The sequence below is a fragment of the Salminus brasiliensis genome, chromosome 19, assembly GCF_030463535.1.
Source record: "Salminus brasiliensis chromosome 19, fSalBra1.hap2, whole genome shotgun sequence".
Taxonomy (NCBI): Eukaryota; Metazoa; Chordata; class Actinopteri; order Characiformes; family Bryconidae; genus Salminus; species Salminus brasiliensis.
In genome coordinates this window covers 12,193,956-12,212,198 of record NC_132896.1, presented here as the reverse complement: position 1 = coordinate 12,212,198, position 18,243 = coordinate 12,193,956, and the positions used below count along the sequence as shown (strand labels likewise).

General features: G+C 41.4%; 1 protein-coding gene across 1 annotated transcript; it reads right to left on the bottom strand.

Moving 5' to 3' along the window:
• Nucleotides 1–1,246: 1,246 nt before the first annotated feature.
• Nucleotides 1,247–17,111, bottom strand: vegfba (vascular endothelial growth factor Ba). The gene is made up of 8 exons (XM_072663562.1): nt 16,060–17,111; nt 11,869–11,911; nt 10,786–10,982; nt 10,003–10,076; nt 9,092–9,124; nt 7,327–7,404; nt 5,860–6,054; nt 1,247–4,166 (listed from the first exon to the last, which is right to left on the bottom strand). The coding sequence occupies exons 1-8, from the start codon at nt 16,141–16,143 to the stop codon at nt 4,145–4,147; spliced, it is 726 nt and encodes a 241-aa protein (XP_072519663.1). The 5' UTR covers nt 16,144–17,111; the 3' UTR covers nt 1,247–4,144.
• Nucleotides 17,112–18,243: the final 1,132 nt, after the last annotated feature.

The following is an 18,243-nucleotide window of genomic DNA, read 5'->3' as shown; positions in this document are numbered from 1 at the left end:
GGTGCTCAATCCAATACCTTTGAAGTTGGCTTTGAGGAGTATCCTCACTAGTACTACTAGCTACTACAAACAGATATTGTGTGTATAAAAAAAAAATATATATATATATATATATATATATATAAGCTTATTCAAAGAAATGTGAGGGCGGATGCCACTGCTGATGCTGCGCTGACAGTGAGGCAAAGGGCTGCTGATGTCTCAGGGAACCCTCATGTCTGTGCTCCCCCTTTTTAGCCAGTTTAGCCTGCCACCAGACAGTGGAAGGAGGAGGATGGTTTCTGACATGAGGGGTGGAGATAGTAGGAAAGACTTGGCAGATCTTGTTGACCTTCGCCTCAGTACATGGTGGAGCTGATGCTTCTAGTTTCTCTGTGAAAAATGATTTTGCAGTAGTTATTTTCTTTTACAACCTAGAAAGGAGAGATCGATATGGGCAGAGGTCTAATGTCTCGTCGCAATTTCCTCCACCTTCTCTCAGCCAATTTTAATTCTCTTTGGTTGTTTCGCAGAACATCCATCAGCCATAGGGCAGGTGGGCAAGATCTTGCTGGTCTCAAAATGAGAGGACAAAGAAGGTTAACGGAGATGGAAACAGATGAGAGAAAAATGATCGTAGCACTTTCCAGTGGGAGACAGGAGAAGGATCTGAAGTGTGGAAGGGTAGTTATGATTGTTGCAGAGTGCAGCTTGCAGCGAGTACCATTTTTGCACTACCAGATACCCATTTGGTTTTGTATGAAGATAGATATTGAGGGATTTGGTGTGAGAATCGACTCTCAGTAATGAAATGTCGGAATCAGAAGTATCGATACTTCAGTTTCAATCCACCTATCCCTACTGCTTGACAGATGACACCAGCAGCACATTAGCTGATTCACAGCATGTTTTTGTGAGCTGGTGAGACAAAGTCACTGACTCAGCAGCAGCCGTGCGAAGGGGGGGGAGAGATAATATTATTTCTCACATCACCCTGCCGCTGGCAGCAGCCTGCCTGTTCCCTCCCAGAGGCGCGTGATAATTATCGCCATGTTTGTCTTTCATTACCACTAAACGAGGTAGAAAAAAACGAGAGCGGGAGCGAGGGATGGAGGACAGACAATGGGGAGGGGAGGTCTAAATGAGCGATAAGGGCCATGAATCAGACAAAGATGATCAAGGATAAGAAGCCAGGGTGTTTTACAGGGAGATGAGACAGGCGAGGGCATTTTCAAAGTCACCAATAACCACAAAGGCTTCTCAAAAATAGGACATTTCACTTTAATAGTACAGTATACTGAACATTACATTATGGCTGTTGCTGATTGGATGTCTATTGAATGTATGTCAGCTTATATACACATCGTAGACATGATTGTGATTATGTGTTCTGACCCTCGGATTGTACACTGTAACACAAACTTGTTCACAAACAGGAGAATAGGGCACAAATGGTGTAGCAGCAGTAAGACTATCGATTATTACCATTATACACTTATAGGTTACACAGAATATAGAGCATAGCTTTACAGAGTGGCGTCTAGTTTGGTTTCAGCTCTCTTTCGAAGCCGTGAATCTTGACTCACGCTAACAAAGTTGGAACACGGCTGAATCCTACAATGCCTTCTGTACAACAGTGAAGGAGCACGGAAACACTGGATTTTCGACAAGTACATTCATATACAGTATATGCAGTTGGTATATTTGCTTATTCTATTCCCATGATTTCTTTTAGCAGTAAATTTAGTTTAGCTGTACAGAGAGTGGTTGAGGTGGTTGGTACACTTCACTACACAAAGTGGGACGAGATCTGGAACAATTTACCCAGGGATTGGATTACGGTCATTCGAGGGAGGACTCAGGCCAACGACAGGACACCACAGTGTCTGGTCCATAGAGGGGGGAAAAAACTTATCATAACAAAGCTGCACAAATAAATGGCTTTGAGAGTTCACAGGGGGTGGGAGAACTATAGAAACCATAGAAAATGGAATGAGCACCCACTACTATAGTTTGAAGGAAGCAAGCAGCCAGGGACCTTTTTATTTACATTATTGCAGACATGTACTTAATAAAGGGTCTCCCTAAGGGCGTTCAATTCCATTCAATTATTGCAAAATCTTAGTGACCCTCGTTTGCATCATGGATTTCGACAGGCTACAGGATGAGGCTTTAAGGTAGTTAGCTGGCAAAAGGGTGGATACTGTTTGTTACCTTCACCTAAACGTACAGTATATACTTACATATATATATAGATATATTCACAACTTAAAGAACATTACAATTTCATGGACCTGAGCGTTGACGGACGGCTATGATCAATTATGACTTCTAGACGAAATACTGAACTCTATCTCTTCTTCCATCTCATCCAATACGCTAATAGTCTCACAGTTATAGTTGAATGTGTGTCACGAAAATATCCCAAAGCAACACTGAAAAGCTCAATATAAAATGCAACTCAATATAAAAATAAATACATCATATTTCAGACACCCTACAGTCAGTGCAGAATGCAACAGATTTGTAAATCTAAAAAACGAACATCTAAATCAGAGTTGTTGTTTTGTTTTATATATATTTTATCACGTTTATATGGTTACTGCTGAGATTTATGGTTGCAACTGATTCAACACGTCTCCCTCTGTCTTACAGGGCTGGATCCTTCTTGCGTATACTAGGGCTTAGATTATGTACACAGCAGGCCACCCAGGCTGTTTCTTTAAGACAGATTAACAAGAAACACACACAAAAAAACCCTAAACAATAAAGAAAGGAACATGAAAGGACTACAATAACATTAGTAGGACTTACATAACAATTGAATATGAAATAAACACTATAAAATAACTCTGAATTTCTTCTCTCGGTATTAACAAAGAAAAGCTTATATCTACCTGTGTGCTATATGTCTGGGTGTGTGTATGCGCAACTAAGACGTACAGAAGGAGGTAGAGACAGGAAAATTGAGACAGAGTAAAAAGTAAAGATAAGTGTGTGTATAGGTGAGGTGAAGGACGGAGAAGAAAACACAGAATTGAAAAGGAAAGATTAGACAAAGAAGGTGTATGGGTAAGGGGTTAGAGAGGTTGTTGTGTTTGTGGGTGTGTGTGTGTGTGTTGTGAGCACCAGTGGAATGTAGCCAGGTCTCTTTTACTATTGACATTCCTCTCACTGCCTGGCTGGAGGAAAAGACTCATTCATTCCCCAAAGGAAAGAGTGAGAAAAAAAGCAAATCAAACAAACAAACAAAAAGCTGTATTGATACAGTCCCCCGGGGCCGCATGATGGGCTTACGGAGGCCGAGAATAAATCAAGCCTGATGCAGAGATGCCTTAATCACTCAATACAGAGACCACACAGACACCCATCCATCCACCCATCCATTCAGCACATCTCCTTACCAGTCCCTCAATTAGACGCAGTATATAGGCCCAGAACAAATGGGGGAGACGTCCTTATGACAGATTCTTCTACTAACCAGGACAATTTTGTGGTTTTCTGCGGAATAGACAAGTTTCTAGGGTTCAGTTTTGTTAAAACAAAATGGCTCACAATATTTTTTAAATTCAGAACACCCTGTCCACATAAGGTCTCAGATTCAAAGCCAGCCATATGAATCATGTGATTGCAAGCGACAACCTATTCACATGAATCTTTAGCCCGTCATACTGAGTGGGCTTTGATGTCCTTGGTTCAGTTGTGTGTATTATCCACAGGTTAATGCTGCGCAAAGACAAAGGGTATGTGCCAGCAAACGCACCATCCTTCTCCAGTGCCTCCAACAGTCACTTCTCCCACTCCCACTTCTCCATTGTGGACATGATTGGACCGTTATGATATGCATGGTGCACTGCTGCAGCAAGATGATTTAGAAGCTTGGTGGTGAGATTTGACTCTTGGTATACACACAACCAGTATTGGAACACAGATACCGATTTGAATACATGCATCTTACACTGCACTAAATGTGTTTAGAGAGTGGTGGGGCGGGAGCGGGGAGGGAAAAGGTTCACGTCCCAGAATCCAGCTACTCTTGATGGGCTGACCCCTACTCCAGAGCTCCACGGTAGGAACAGAGAGCATGGATAAACCTTTCACCTTCTTTAAAGATGGATGAGGTTACTGTGCTTGTAACCAGGGGACAGAGAGACTCCTCACCTCTTTATACCCTTATGGACTCGCATCTGAAATAAAAGCAGAACAAGGGGTAAAAATAGGGCCATAGTGTTTTCAAAGTGTTGTCACTCATCTGGAATTTCTGGACCAATAACAACATTTGGTAACTAATACTAAAAGGGTTAAGATATATCAGACAGAATTATATCTGACATGAGAAGTATTTCTGTGTTTAGTAGAAACAGTATAATACAAGCAAATGTGAAGGTCACAAATCTTACTCAAAATGCTTTTTGATGATTTTGGTATAGCAGTTGAGCTCCTGCTTAGACATGTATAAGTTATCTGCTGTACTTTTTGGTTACAATGCCAACATCAGACCAGAACCATTAATTTGGCTATACAGCATTACACAGTCAGGCCCATAAGTGTTTGAACAGTGACACAATGTTTTTTTTGCATTTGCTTTGTACAAGTTTACAGTAAAGAGATGCCTTCATGAAAGTAAAAGTGAAACTGCAAGAAAACATAAAAGCCTGCCCAGTTCTGGAACGAAATTCTTTGGACAGATGAAATCAAGATTAACTTGAGAATAAAGAAGGAAAGGAAGGGTTCATCATACAAAGCAAACCACACCATGTGTCAAACATGGTGAAAGCACTGTTATTTGCATGGGCTTGTATAGCTGGCAATAAAAACTGTGTAACTGCTGTTAATTGATGTAGGTAATAAAAAAAGAGCAGGATAAATTCTAATATGTGTAGAGCTATACATTTTGCTCAGATTCAGTCAAATCTTGCAAAACGTATAGGATGGCGCTTCACACTACAGATGGATAGTGAAAAGCAAAAGCAACCCAAGAGCTTTTTCAGACAAAGAAAGGGAACGTTCTTAAATGGCATTTAAGTCAGTCACGTGACCTCAACCAATTGAGCATGCTTTTCACTTTAGAAGACAAAACTGAAGTTAGAAAGACCCACAAACAAGCAACTGAAGGAGGCTGCTGTGAAAGCCTCATTTTTTGACTTCAGGCAGTCACTGACCGCACAGGATTTGCATCAACGTATTAAAAAACATTATTCCTCATTCCCCCTAATTTCTGTAATAGTACATTCAATCTCTATTCTAAACAACATCAGTCAACTTTTGCTTTACTCCACTGAGGTGATGTACAGAGACAAATTTGCAAAAATATGTATTTGCTAAAATTCTTATAGACCTGGCTGTATATCATCAGTAAATATACACTATATGGCGAAAGGTATGTGGATATGTTCTCATCCAATTTATTTTCCAAAATCAAGGGTATTTGATCCCTACCTGTCTACTCTTCATGTAGGGCATTCCACTAGATTTAGCATTAGTGAGGTCACAACTTAGGTCTATATCATAAACATTACACCGGCTCATTCCAAAGCTATTGGAGGGAGCTCTAGCACTCTCTAGAAAATGCAATTCCACATATTTACATCTCAGTGCTAGGAGGTTTATACTCCCCAAGCAGACTGTTGGCATTGGGCAAGGTGAATTTCGGCTCGTGTACAGTTCCTCCAGAGCGTCACATTCTACTCACCATGTTTTCCATGGAGGTGCACTTTAATTCAGCTATATTCACTAATAATAAGAGGTGACCACAAACTTTTGGACATATAGTGTATCAGACACCTCTAGCCTTTAGTTACTAGAGAGGGAGTAATAGAAGTGGCAGCAGAAGAAGGTGTGTTCATGTGTGTGTGTGTTTGTGTGCGTGTGTGTGTTCACCTGCATCTGTGCTGGTTGAGTCTCTTGCCTCTCTTTGTGCAGCTTGTCTCTCTCAGACTGCACGTGCACTCACAGGTAGGGGGCTGTGATATCATCCTGCGGCCAGGACAGGGCGGACACTGAATGACAGCAAGCGGCAGAGGGGCTGTGCTGTGTGGGAGAGTGGGAGGGGGAGGTGTAGTTGGGGCTGCAGTCCTATAAGAATAACAGCAAGGATAACAATACTGTATAAGTATATTGCTAATAGCAGATAAACATACTGTTGCACAAAACCTTGTATTTTCAAGTGTTTTGGGAATAACTTGTACTTTTGGCAAAGCATGTCTGTCTGGATATGTAGCTCCATTCATCATTCTGTATATGTATATATGTATATATATTTCTTTATAGTTCTAATAACTTGTGGAGTTGCTCAAGTGGTTCATTACTTGCAAAACTGCTCTAAAGTCCTTCGCCTATATGACCTAGATCTCTACTCATCTTTTTATCCTCAGCTTAAAAGACCCTGGGTGTCTAGTGCTTTTCTAATGTGCTGTTCACAAAGCCAGGCCAGCCAGACTCTAGGACAGGCTCTCTCCCCCCCTGTTAACCAATTTGAAAGGGAAAAGGGGAAATCTACAGTCGAGTGAGTTAATTAAGGAAGAAATCTATCTTTGTCTGAGAGTAAGTGGTTAAGGAAGCTGGGAGCCACGCTGGGGGGATGGGGAGGCCCACAAATTAGCCTGATTTCACACCTGCCACTAACTCATTCCATAGAAGGGAGAATGATGGATAGCAGGGAGGGAGAGACAATCCAAAAAGAGTGCCCTCTGCTTGCCCTTTTCATACATATGACGAAGGGATAAAAGAGGGGAGAGGAAATCTGTTAAACTCTCTCTCTCGAGGAGCATAATTAATGGGTATTTATGTGGAAATGAATAAAGTATGTGCTTACGTGCATCACAGCACGTTAAAACAAGAACATGTTTAAACCTTGTAAAAAAAAAAAAAAAATAAATATATATATATATATATATATAAATATATACATATATATATATATATATATATATATATATATATATATATTTATATATATATATAGTTATTTAGATTCTATATAGACTCTAAATTCTATATGATATTGGTTTGGTTTGGATATAGGTTGGTTTGGTGTTTTTTAACAACGCTGTACACATGCTGCAATGCTATAGAAAACTGTTGAAACAGGTGCAACTGGTCCTCTATCACAGGCAGTTTGGTAGTGTGGCAGGTAAAGTATATCCACTTTATACAATGGATTATTATGGACCATAGAAAAACATTTGGAACGGATTGAGTTGTCATGTCATATAGATGTCATATCAAATTAAGGCACTCTCTGGATTTCTCAGTGTATATCCTAACGAAAAAAATGAAATGTGAGAGAGTTCATGAATTCCATGAATATTCCACAGCATGATAAAAAAACACAACCAAAAAACATACGTGGCTTTTATCTTGACGTGTTTCTTTCGCTTTCCCCTCTCCCTTTTTTTCCCTCTTCTCGTTGGCCGTGGGTCTTCCCTTTTGGACAGAGATGGATAAGCACAGTTAGTGTGAAGTTCCTTGCAGCAACACTTTACCCTATGCTAATGGTGTCACGGTCAGTGCTACACACAGGGCTGACACATCAAAATGACTGATTTTAGCATCATGTGACTTGCTTTCTTAATTCCTGTGATTCCCAAGCTTCTTTTCGGGAGCCCCCCGGGAGGCCAGTGGCCTAATTAAGCAATAAAACGAATGTTCTGTTTCTCAACTCTCAGACAGAGTTCTGGGCTCTGACTCACGTTCAGCTTTGCAGGCGCACGCCAGCTGGACCCCCACACAGCAATTCAGGAAAGTGAAGCCTCTAGTCACTTCCTCTAGCCATATTAACATCAACAAGTTCACTATATAGACAGAGCCGGTCGGTTGTTGTGTTCAAACAGCTTCAGTTTCTTCAAGGTGACTTTTTGCAGCTAACTGTTCAGGACCAGCAAAAACGTATGACATGGAATGATGTTAACTAATGCTTAAATCTTTGCATATTCCTGCATTATGGAGTTTTCTATGTGGAAAGTGGATAGAGGGAATGAGCAGTGGCTAAATCTTTCAAACTGGGATAGATTTGCTTTCTAGCAACAGGATTCTGTGGGTTTCTTCAGGACGGTGCCAAAACAGTACCATGGAAAAAGTCATTTTTCAATTATTTAGATGTCTCTCATCATTTCTTGTGGATGCATGTGGTTTCTGATGCACTTTTTTCTCGTAATGCATATGGAAAGTTTTCATGCTAAGATTCAAAAACTTGATGATGATGCGAATAATATGATGCCATACATATTCCATAAATATATAAAGAAATAAATGATTTAAAAGCACACAAGCTGATGTTATGATGCTAGAATGTCTAAAACTACCAGCCAACGAGCAGCCAGTGGTAGCCAGAATCTGTTGGCTGGTGCTCCTGGTTACAGCATTGTTAATTTGAAATACAATAAGGTGTTAAATTAGCTGGTTTAATACCCTAATTACCGAGATGACCAGATGACATCAGGATGCACAAGATTGGCAGCGGGGACCACCACAGTCGCCACCAAAAGTAGACTGTTTACACTTGTGCATAGTAAATACTATACATGTATATGTGTGTATATTATTTACAGTGTGTCAGAATTAAATGAGGAATAGGAATGGTCCAAAATGATTTTTTAATATATTATTTTTTACATTGACTTCCACTGAGAGTTATTTAAATCTATCTTTTTAAAATTGTTAATTTTAGCCAAACATTCTTTATTTTGGCCACAAGATCCATTGATTTGGTGGCCCGAGTACAAATCTGTCAACTCCACTTACAGCTGAATGCATATTTACAGTGGCTTTTATAACCAGCAGCTGTAATTGTGCTAATTCAATACAAGTGCTACATTAATTGATTTGGCCGGAGTGTACGTGATAAGACAAGTAATGAGCTGGCTGCTCTAAAAGCAGGGCGGCTGGTGCTCTCACACTACATTAACTCTGCAAGCAGTGCCAGACTACAGCCTGCACGGTGGAAGTGTGTGTGTGTTAGACAGAATCAGAGAAAGAGAGTGAGCGGGAGAGAGAGTGAGTAAGAGTGTGTATATAAACTTGAAATGGCTAAAGCTACGTCATGACCTAAATACAGTTATATACACTCGCACATACACACTCAAAAATCCCAGCACACACACATATCCTTTACCTGGTTGGCTCTGTATGAAGTCCTGCCTTTAGCCTGGAGGAAACAACAGGACAACAACAGAGAGGCAAATTAATGTCAGATTCAGACAGATTCAGACAATTCCTAACAGTGGCTTACAGACGTTGACATCTAAGAGTGTTCCAAGAGGAACTTGGCTTCCAGTGTTTAGAATGATGCAGCAGAAAAAACTCCAGCACTGTACACACAAAAAACAGCCTGACTGGAGTAAATAAAGTTGCACTGGCAGCAGGCAAGGTTAAGGTTGAGAAACTCTTGGTAAGTCAGTGGTGTGTTTGATGGGTTCAGCATGGCAAGGCCCAGTGTATACATGGCAGCTTGGTTTTACAATGGAAGGAAAGCAAGAGGACCACATGTAAATGATCTTACTGATCGCTCAGCTCCACCCATGACCCTAATCCTAACCCCTGAACTGTGAAAGAGCTTTTGATGCGAATCGTACAATGCCCTTATAAAGACCCAATACAGACAGCACGGCTGGACGCCAGAAAAAAAGGGGCTTTTCGGGGCTACTCCGCTTTTGGGGGTATAGTTTTTTTTCTTTTTCTGACTGCGTACAAAAAGGCCTCCATTGGGACAGAAGGTATTTAAGCATATGACTGGTTGAGAGTGTATTTACGTGACCACAGTGAACTTCACTCAATATTTGATAGATTGTTCATTCAAACACAGATTTATTTTCTTGGAAATGAATCCTAACATACATGACCTTTTTTAATTTATTTGAAATTTAATTAGGCCACAAGATCGCCATTTTGTCTACACTACACTGATTGCTGTGTGAAGTGTGGTATGTGGATGCGCACAGATCAGTATGTCAGACAGTCAACGGATGGATATATATTCAGCAATGTATGTGTCTGTGTGTGTGTGTGTGTGTGTGGATGGCTCACCTGCACTCACACTGGCTATGCTCTACGAAGGGTAACTGCACCAGTTCATGCTGCATATATGTGGTTTTCATAAGCTGTGAAGGTTAGACAGAAACATAGTACTCAGGAATCAGCATTAAGACACAAACACACACACACACACACTTACTTACTCACACACATAGCTCTGCATAGTAATGACTCCATCTTTTATCCTTCAATCTCTCAAAACACTACGTGACCAGAGTCCCATCCAGCCTAGTTCATTCCACAGGAGACTTCATCCTCCCCTTTCTGAATATGTATGACTGCCTCACGCTGTGGGTGAGTGTGTGTGTGTGTGTCTCTGTCCAAACACTTTTTTCCACAATGAGTGAGATTCTAAGATCTCACTTTGTGCGGAGACAGTTGGTGTGTGGGTGCATGTACCATAAAGTATTTTTACTGCCTTATTATTTCTATGCTTTCTATGCCATAGATGTATGCATATTTGTATTGTGGATATGTACATACATTATATGGGCAAAAGTATTGGGACACCTGCTCATTCATTGTTTCTTCTGAAATCAAGGGGATTAAAAAAAAATCCTGCTTCATCATTTTTTTTTAATTGCCTTTTTTCCCTCTACCCCATGCCTGGCATTAAGCATGGTGCCAGTAGGTTCATGTTTACCTGCTACAGGGACAAAACAAGCTGTATGTGTGCATTTCTACATCTGTGTCAGCAAAGGGTGCAACTGCAAAGGTGAATGCATGTATAATAAACATCCATATATTTCAGTTTAATTGTGCTAATCACGCTACCTCCATGGTGAGTGTATCTGTGTGTAAGGGCACACATTCGAGGGCCTCATCAGAACAGCAGCCCCCACAGCGTCTGAGCGGAACACACGACGGCAGGAAGAGGCTGTGTGTCTCCCACGGGAGCTCCTGCCACACCTCTACTAACGTCTCCCTTGGCTGGCAGCCGCTCCGCTGGTACACATCCAACCATCTGATGACTGAGAGAGAAAGGAAGAAAGAGATAGAGAGTGATAAGGGACTGACACAAAAAGACAATGACAGACAAAATGTAAAGGGAGATGAACAATAGAGTGCGAAAGACACTATGCCCTTAAAATAGCGTCCAGTTTAATGGATTTTGGATGCAGCCTACTTGGGATTATTAAGGGATCCAGTAATTATTATGAATATTCAGTAACTACTGTGTCCTGGAGAGGCTTTCTACTAGATTTTGGAGCACTCCTGTGAGAGTTTGATTGCATTCAGCAACAAGAGCGTTAGTAAGGTCAGGATGTTGGATGATCATCACCCCACCTCATCCCCAACTCCCTAACTCATCCCAAAAGTATTGGACGGAGCACCAACCATCACTCCAGAGAACACAGTTTCACTGCTCCACAGCTCAATACTTGGTTATACCCATTTACTCCATGCCTGGCATTAGGCATGGTGCCAGTAAAAAACAGGTGCCAGTGAAACACAATTTTATTCCAGGTAGTCTTAGACCACTTTAAATGTTTATTTCTCATGGTACATTCTCAAACTAAAAGGTCCAATTATAGTATATATGTAGTCATATTCATCAGTTAATTAGTTATATTAATTCTTAGTTCTGTCACACATTTTTCAATGGTTTAATATACTTTTAATATGTCAATTGTTGTTTATATTGTATCAAACTCTTATGTAGAATAGACCAATAGAAATGCTCCACAATGACTTGGAATAACACTTTTAACAGTGTGACCTGTGAAGGTGTTTGTGTGACAGTAGCAATACACTGATCAGTTGATTAGAACAACACGTGTGTACTAAGCAACTTTCAGTCCTAGCTATTCAAGACATCAATAAGTGTTTCTGAATCAGAGTGTAGAGAATGAGTACCTTCTTCTGATCTGTGTCTCTCTGGGGGCTGCCAGTGAGCTAACTGAAGGAGAACACACACAGATATAATCAGACATAACATACAGTAAGTACAGACACAGCAACAACAACATTAGACTAAACTGAATAGCTGGCTCTACATCTAACAGTTCTAGCAGGTTCATTTTCTACAAATATATAATAATACATGATAACACATGGGAAACTGCACCAGTATGTTATATAGACTGTAACCTCACAAACTGTTGATGAAGAGAACAACGTTACAGGGGATTTATTCTAATCAGTGTAACAAAAAGCTGCAAGTCTCGATCACTCTGAGTGCTCTAGACCATGAATTATCTGTTCGTTTGGACCATGACTAACATTATTTAAACATGATCCAAGAACATCAGTGCCAAGCATGCTGACAATGACAAGCTATATAGGAAGTGAAACACCAGTGGAAATGCCATTGCTCTAGCTCTGTGACCATAATTTCAACCCAAAATGTAATCAAACGGATTTGTAAAATTGCAACTATCCCACAAGCTGGTGCGCAGTGAGATAAGAACAGGAAGTAAAGCATGTTCACATGAACACGCCCCTCAGTACTGTTGGGTCCACACTGTGGAACAAGGTCACAGCTAGGAGAGAGCAGACTTTGTACTACAACACACACACACACGGTCACACAGTCTGCCTTTGCCCGAGTTGGTGGGTGTTTTTGAGTAAATGAATGTGTCGTTGCTTTCTTCGGCATGTGTGACGATCCTTATATGGCAGCTGCCAGCGTGCATTCTTTCACGTCCGTACCAATGTGCATACTCATGTATGTAAATCTGCACTCTCATGGAAAAACCTTTCCATTTCCATGTCTACCATTTTTCACATTTTGACATGAAGTGAACCGTAGTTGTCCTTCACATTGTGTCAACATTTCATGATGAATGGGCCATTAGAAATGCTTCAAAAGTATTTGGAATAAAATCTTTTTACATTGACTTCCATTGATAATTATTATGTTTTCTGCTGGGAAGTTGTCATTCTGGAGACACAAGTTTTTTTGCATGATAGTTGCCTGTGTAAGGATGAGAACAATTTAATTAAGACATTTAGCAGTTAAAACAGCTCCAAAAAAGACTAATCAAAAAGAGTGCTTCTATGCAGGCTAGGGTTATGGACATGCGTCCATATAAAATTCAATATAATGCATTGAATATATCATAGCCTTGTATTGTCATGGTCACAACCTGGTATTATCATAATAATTATAAGTATATACTGAATGTCTTTTTTTCTTTAATTACACATTATTCATCAGTAAAGGATATCACAATCTATACAATCTGCCTCTGCTAGGAAAACTTTTGCATTAAGCAGCAAAAAAAAGTTGTTATATAGTAGCATATTGTATAGTAACTGTGCAGCCCTAATTCACACACTGAAACAGCTGTACGAACATTACGAGCATTACATAAAGCAAAGATGGTGATGTTTTTTCAAAATAATGAGCCATATTTATGGGCCGTATTAATCAATAGTTTTAGAGTGAGAACATCATTGGTGCATGTTATCCTATCCAGAGGTGCTGGACGATATGACCTCAAATTAGTATCACGATTAACTGAACACTTTACCTCGATTACGATTTATGAAATATTATATAAGCTGCTCAGTTGGCTCAGTGTCCCTCTACGTTGCTTCCATGTTGCAGACAGGATGGGACGGAGTCATGTGACTACATGTGGTAGCATTTTTAAGGGGACTGTACATGAACACACACAGTGGGGAAATTGAAAAAAGGATTAAATAATCAATATGAGCAAGATTACGTCAGTTCAGAGGTTCTGAAAGTCAGTTTCGATTAATTGCCCAGCCCTATTATTCAGTGGTATTTAAAAGACCATGAGCTAATTCCAGATAAGCATGTGGACTATATGAAGCTTGCTAAATGTGAGCCAATGTGTTAAAATCACTGTAGGTCTAATTACTGAACATCAGGATTGCACATGTGTATTGCACAATAATTAAAGGTCTGTCATGATTCTCTGATCAAACTTGATTAACAAAAAAGCAGAAAAAGAAACACTTACAATTAAATGCACCTTCCCAGCTAATCTTCTCGAGTCTTTTTCTTATTCCAATAAAAGGATTTTAGAGGCTATGCATGAATTGTTAAAGTGTGGTTTCAATAAAGCTCAGACTACTCCACTAAAGATCAGATTAATCTGAAAACTGCTTTATTGCTCACATAACTGATATTGAAGCTTAAATATATGACGATTTACTGGTTTAACTGGTGCAATGTGGTACAGTGTTACATTTGGGAGGTTATTACACAGCATCACTAAACAGCTATACAAACATCAAATGGAGCATTATACAAAGCAAGGGCAGTGCTGTTTTTGTCAAAGCATCCACAATAACAATATTGTGTGTGTTAACATCGCTGTATGTCTTATTACTAAACATTGGGACATGTAAAATGTAGGGTAATTACCACTGGGCCTGTAATTATTCTTTCATTAAACTTGATTAAAAATGTAAATAATTAAATTACATTAAGTAGGAAGTAATGTCCAATAAACTGATTTTAAGAGCTTTGCATGATTTGTTTTTTTTATTATTAAAGTCTAATCACTTCACTAAGGTATCAAAATCATGTTACACTACTTAACCGCTCATATAGCATTGAGCAAGAAATATTAAGACTCATTTCTGAGTTAAAGCATAAATACATGGTGGTTTGCACAGCACTGGTGCAATGTGGTACAGTGCTGAACCTGGGAGGTTATTACACAGCATCAGTGTCGCAATATGAGAGAAATATCAGCCAGTTTCTCATCTCCCCCTCTGCCTCAGAGTCATTGTGAAATACAGCTTCCAAGCTTGAAATTGGCAGGAAGGCTGGCACTGCACCCCCTCTCCCTCACCCCCCCCCCCCCCCCAACTCACACAGACACACAGATCATTTCAGTGCTGCCAGCTCTTGCAGCAGCAGCTTGGTTCAGCTACGTCAGTCGCCCTCCCCCCCACCCCTCCCGTCTCTAACACTTTCTGATCCCCATCTCACTCCCGGAGGGCACTGCCACCCCCCCAAGCCCCCCTCCCTCCACCTGTGCCAGGCTGGCCGGGCAGATGTGGCAATGAAATATGTTGTAAAATGAATCATAACTGCTGGACTGCGTTCCCATTTTTAGCTCCTAGCAGGTGCGTGGGTGTCTGAAATGTTAAGGAGTCGTCTGCAACAAGCGGACTAAGCATGGACAGTGGATGACATCATTGTCTCCCCACCTGGTGATAGCAGTGTGATAGCCCTCTGGTATGAGGAGCCTGAGTCATTGGAAGTGCATTTAAGAGAAAAAAGGGGGAGGGGGGACGGGTGGGGGTAAGAGAAAGATAGAGAGAGAGAGAGAGTGAGTGTGTGAGAGAGAGAGAGAGAGAGAGAGAAAGAGAGAGAGAGAAAGGAGGAGAATATGTGTATAGGGGCACCTTAGGCAGGTGTGAAAAGAAGTTCAGAAGCTCAAAGGTCATAGCAGGGTCAGCAAGACTGCAGAGCCACGACTTGAGCTGTGTAAAAGACGCCTTTAGGTTTTTCATGAAGTGCTTCATTGTCTCTAAATGCTGACATGCTGGTCGTCTATGTCTAGGCAGCATTATAACACTGCCTCCATGAGTCTGTTTTCATTCAGAGTGAAGCAAGGCTAGAAAAGAAGGCTTAGTCAGTCGGTGTATTCTGGGCGTCTGCTGCCATAAAGCATGGCATCGATTTCACGTAGCTCACCAGAGTACCGAGAACCACCTCGTCTCTTCTAGTTAAGCAGGATAGATACACAACCGCTCAGGAAACACCATACAACCCCTTTAGTGCCGAGTTCAACTACACACCACTATAACGTCCCCTCGATGTCGTATAGCCACAAAGACTCGTGTTTATATCGGGTTGATATGTGTGTTAGCTGCAGTATCCGGGCTTTCTTAAAACGCACAACCTTTGCAATGCATGGCCAGTGTCAACGACCGTGAGGTTATTTCAACACAAAACCCGTAAAAGGGCTAAAAGTGTTGGACATTAACTCCGTGCAATAAAACCCCAGAGCAATTACATACGAAATGAAGAGAAAATCGAGCTAAACTTGGCTCAGACGTAGCTGAATGACTCCCCACGTACAAACTTTTAGTGAATAAGCCTTAGCCGACTTGTCTTACCGGTGCCTTGGCACAGTGCGCCGGGATTCTGGTGAGAGACACGACCTGAAACATGCCGAGGAGAACTTGCAGCCTTGTGCCCATGGCTGGTTGCTTCCCAAACAAGTCTGAACCCCCACTTCGGTAACACAGCACTGGCTACTACTTTCCCCAAGCGCGATCCTCAATCTTTACATCCACTGGACCCAGAGCCCGGAGCCGAGACCATGATGATGATGATGATGATGATGATGATTCCCCAAGCCGATCTTCTAGAGCCAGGGCGAGCCTAGCCCTGGTCATTGCTTCATGCGAACAAGGTGGGACGCAGGTGCAGCTGAGATGACAAGGTGGGAAGTTTGGAGGCCGGATGAAGGTGGTCGGTCAGTCCGGATGATGATGATGCTGCTGCCGCCGCCGCCACCCCTCATCCAGCTCAGACAGGTCACTTTAACCACACCGCTGCGTTAGCCACGCGCTCAAGACCCCTCCGCTCTTTCAGCTCAGAAACGAGGCGCAGTACTTTAGGTGGTAAAATCCGGTCTATCGTGCACGGACGCACTCCTTCCAACCACAGAGGAGTTCTCGGGCGCCCGTTATAGTAATAATCTCCCGGCGGTAGAGCCCCGTTATAACCGACCACAGCAGCAGGCCACTGTACGCCCTGATGATTATTATTACTACTAGTGAACGTAGGCTAAAAGACCTCTAGCACGGTTCAATCCCGCCTTCCTAAGCCGCGAGAGCGACCCCCGCGCCTCTATAAGCTTCTCCCTCCTGCCCGTCTCGTGGTGGCCCTCCGCTAGGTCACGGCTCAGCTCGCGCCTGCCTCCTCTCAGCTCAAACACGATGACGTTTCTGTGAACGCGCGCAGCACGTTCCGCTTTTTTTGTTGTTATTCCGCTTCAGGAATCGCTCCCAGGCTGCCAAGCGGTCACGGTGTGAATCTGACAGCGAATCGGGCTGAGATGTGATAAAAGTCCTGAGCTCGTGTGGCGGAGCTGCTTTCCTCCTCTTTGCCCTTCAGCCAGAGAGCGCGCGCTCCCAAACTCTAGGCTCGCGCGTAACCGACCGTCGCGTGGCCAACTTTTTCTCTTTTTTTCACCCCCTCTCTCTCCCCTCCTCCCCCCCCTCCTCTCTCTCTCGCGCTCTCTCTCTCGCGCTCTCTCTCTCTCTCTCTCTCGCTCTCTCTCTCTCTCTAGAGAGCGTAGACCTTGCTCGCGCGAAAACCGGCGCAGGTGGAAAGCTGCTTCGCCTGGCCAATCATTAACTCCCTCTCTCCCTCGGTCCGGTTTGGAGCCTCGGGCTAAACATGTTTGTTTTTTCTGTCAAAATGTAAATTTCCAAAACACTCCAAATGTCAATAATTGAAATATAAATATGTGTTTAATAAAACATAAATGTACGATGTACATGTTTATGAATAATAATAATAACAATAATAATAATAAAAAAGGTGAGGGAAGAGAATGGGGAGAGAAGTTTGAACCATTTCCCTAACATCGCCCCGTTGATGTAAATAATAATAATAATAATAATAATAATAATGATACACTACAGAAAAAAGTTACTAAAGGTACTATTTTACCTCACAACGCCCTTCATGTACTTCTCCGCCATGACTCAAAACTATCACAAACCAGCGTCAGAGACACCAGGCAATGTATCCGTACTGTTTCTTGTAATTACGGTGTGTTATGAAGTCTACAGAGGCATTAAACCCTTTAAATGTCTGGTTCCACTCATCACCACTGTGAACAACTCAGACTCAGTTTCTTACATTAAAACTACTCTGAACAGCCTTTGCTTAAAGGCAACTTCAATTCAATATTCCAATATTTTATAAGTTTTCATTTTATACATTTGCATTTCGGGTCAGCCAGGTTTAACATTCATATTTTTTTCATATTTCTATTTATAAAAATATATTTCCTGTCATAAACCATTTTCAGCAGCCTTGCATAAAATGATTGGATAAAAGCCAATATTTTTTTAAATGTAATTTTATGCATTTTTAGGCCTTGGTAGAGACATTAGGTGTCATACCACCACCACAGTTAGGAATTCTGACCGTGCACGTTTTTCCAGAACCATGTTTTTTTTTTTTTTTTTACACCAAACTACTCTACTCTCAATGATTTAATGATTGCAAGTTTACACAACTTCAGAATGACAAGGCATGTTACTCAGTGCTTTTACAGAATA

Excerpts from the sequence above, each read along its gene's own strand:
- vegfba (XM_072663562.1), bottom strand. The coding sequence starts at position 16,143 with ATGGGCACAAGGCTGCAAGTTCTCCTCGGCATGTTTCAGGTCGTGTCT. Across the intron at positions 10,983-11,868 it reads GAGACACAGATCAGAAGAAG|TCATCAGATGGTTGGATGTG; the intron begins GTACTCATTCTC and ends TTTCTCTCTCAG. Across the intron at positions 10,077-10,785 it reads CAGATACACTCACCATGGAG|CTTATGAAAACCACATATAT; the intron begins GTAGCGTGATTA and ends TAACCTTCACAG.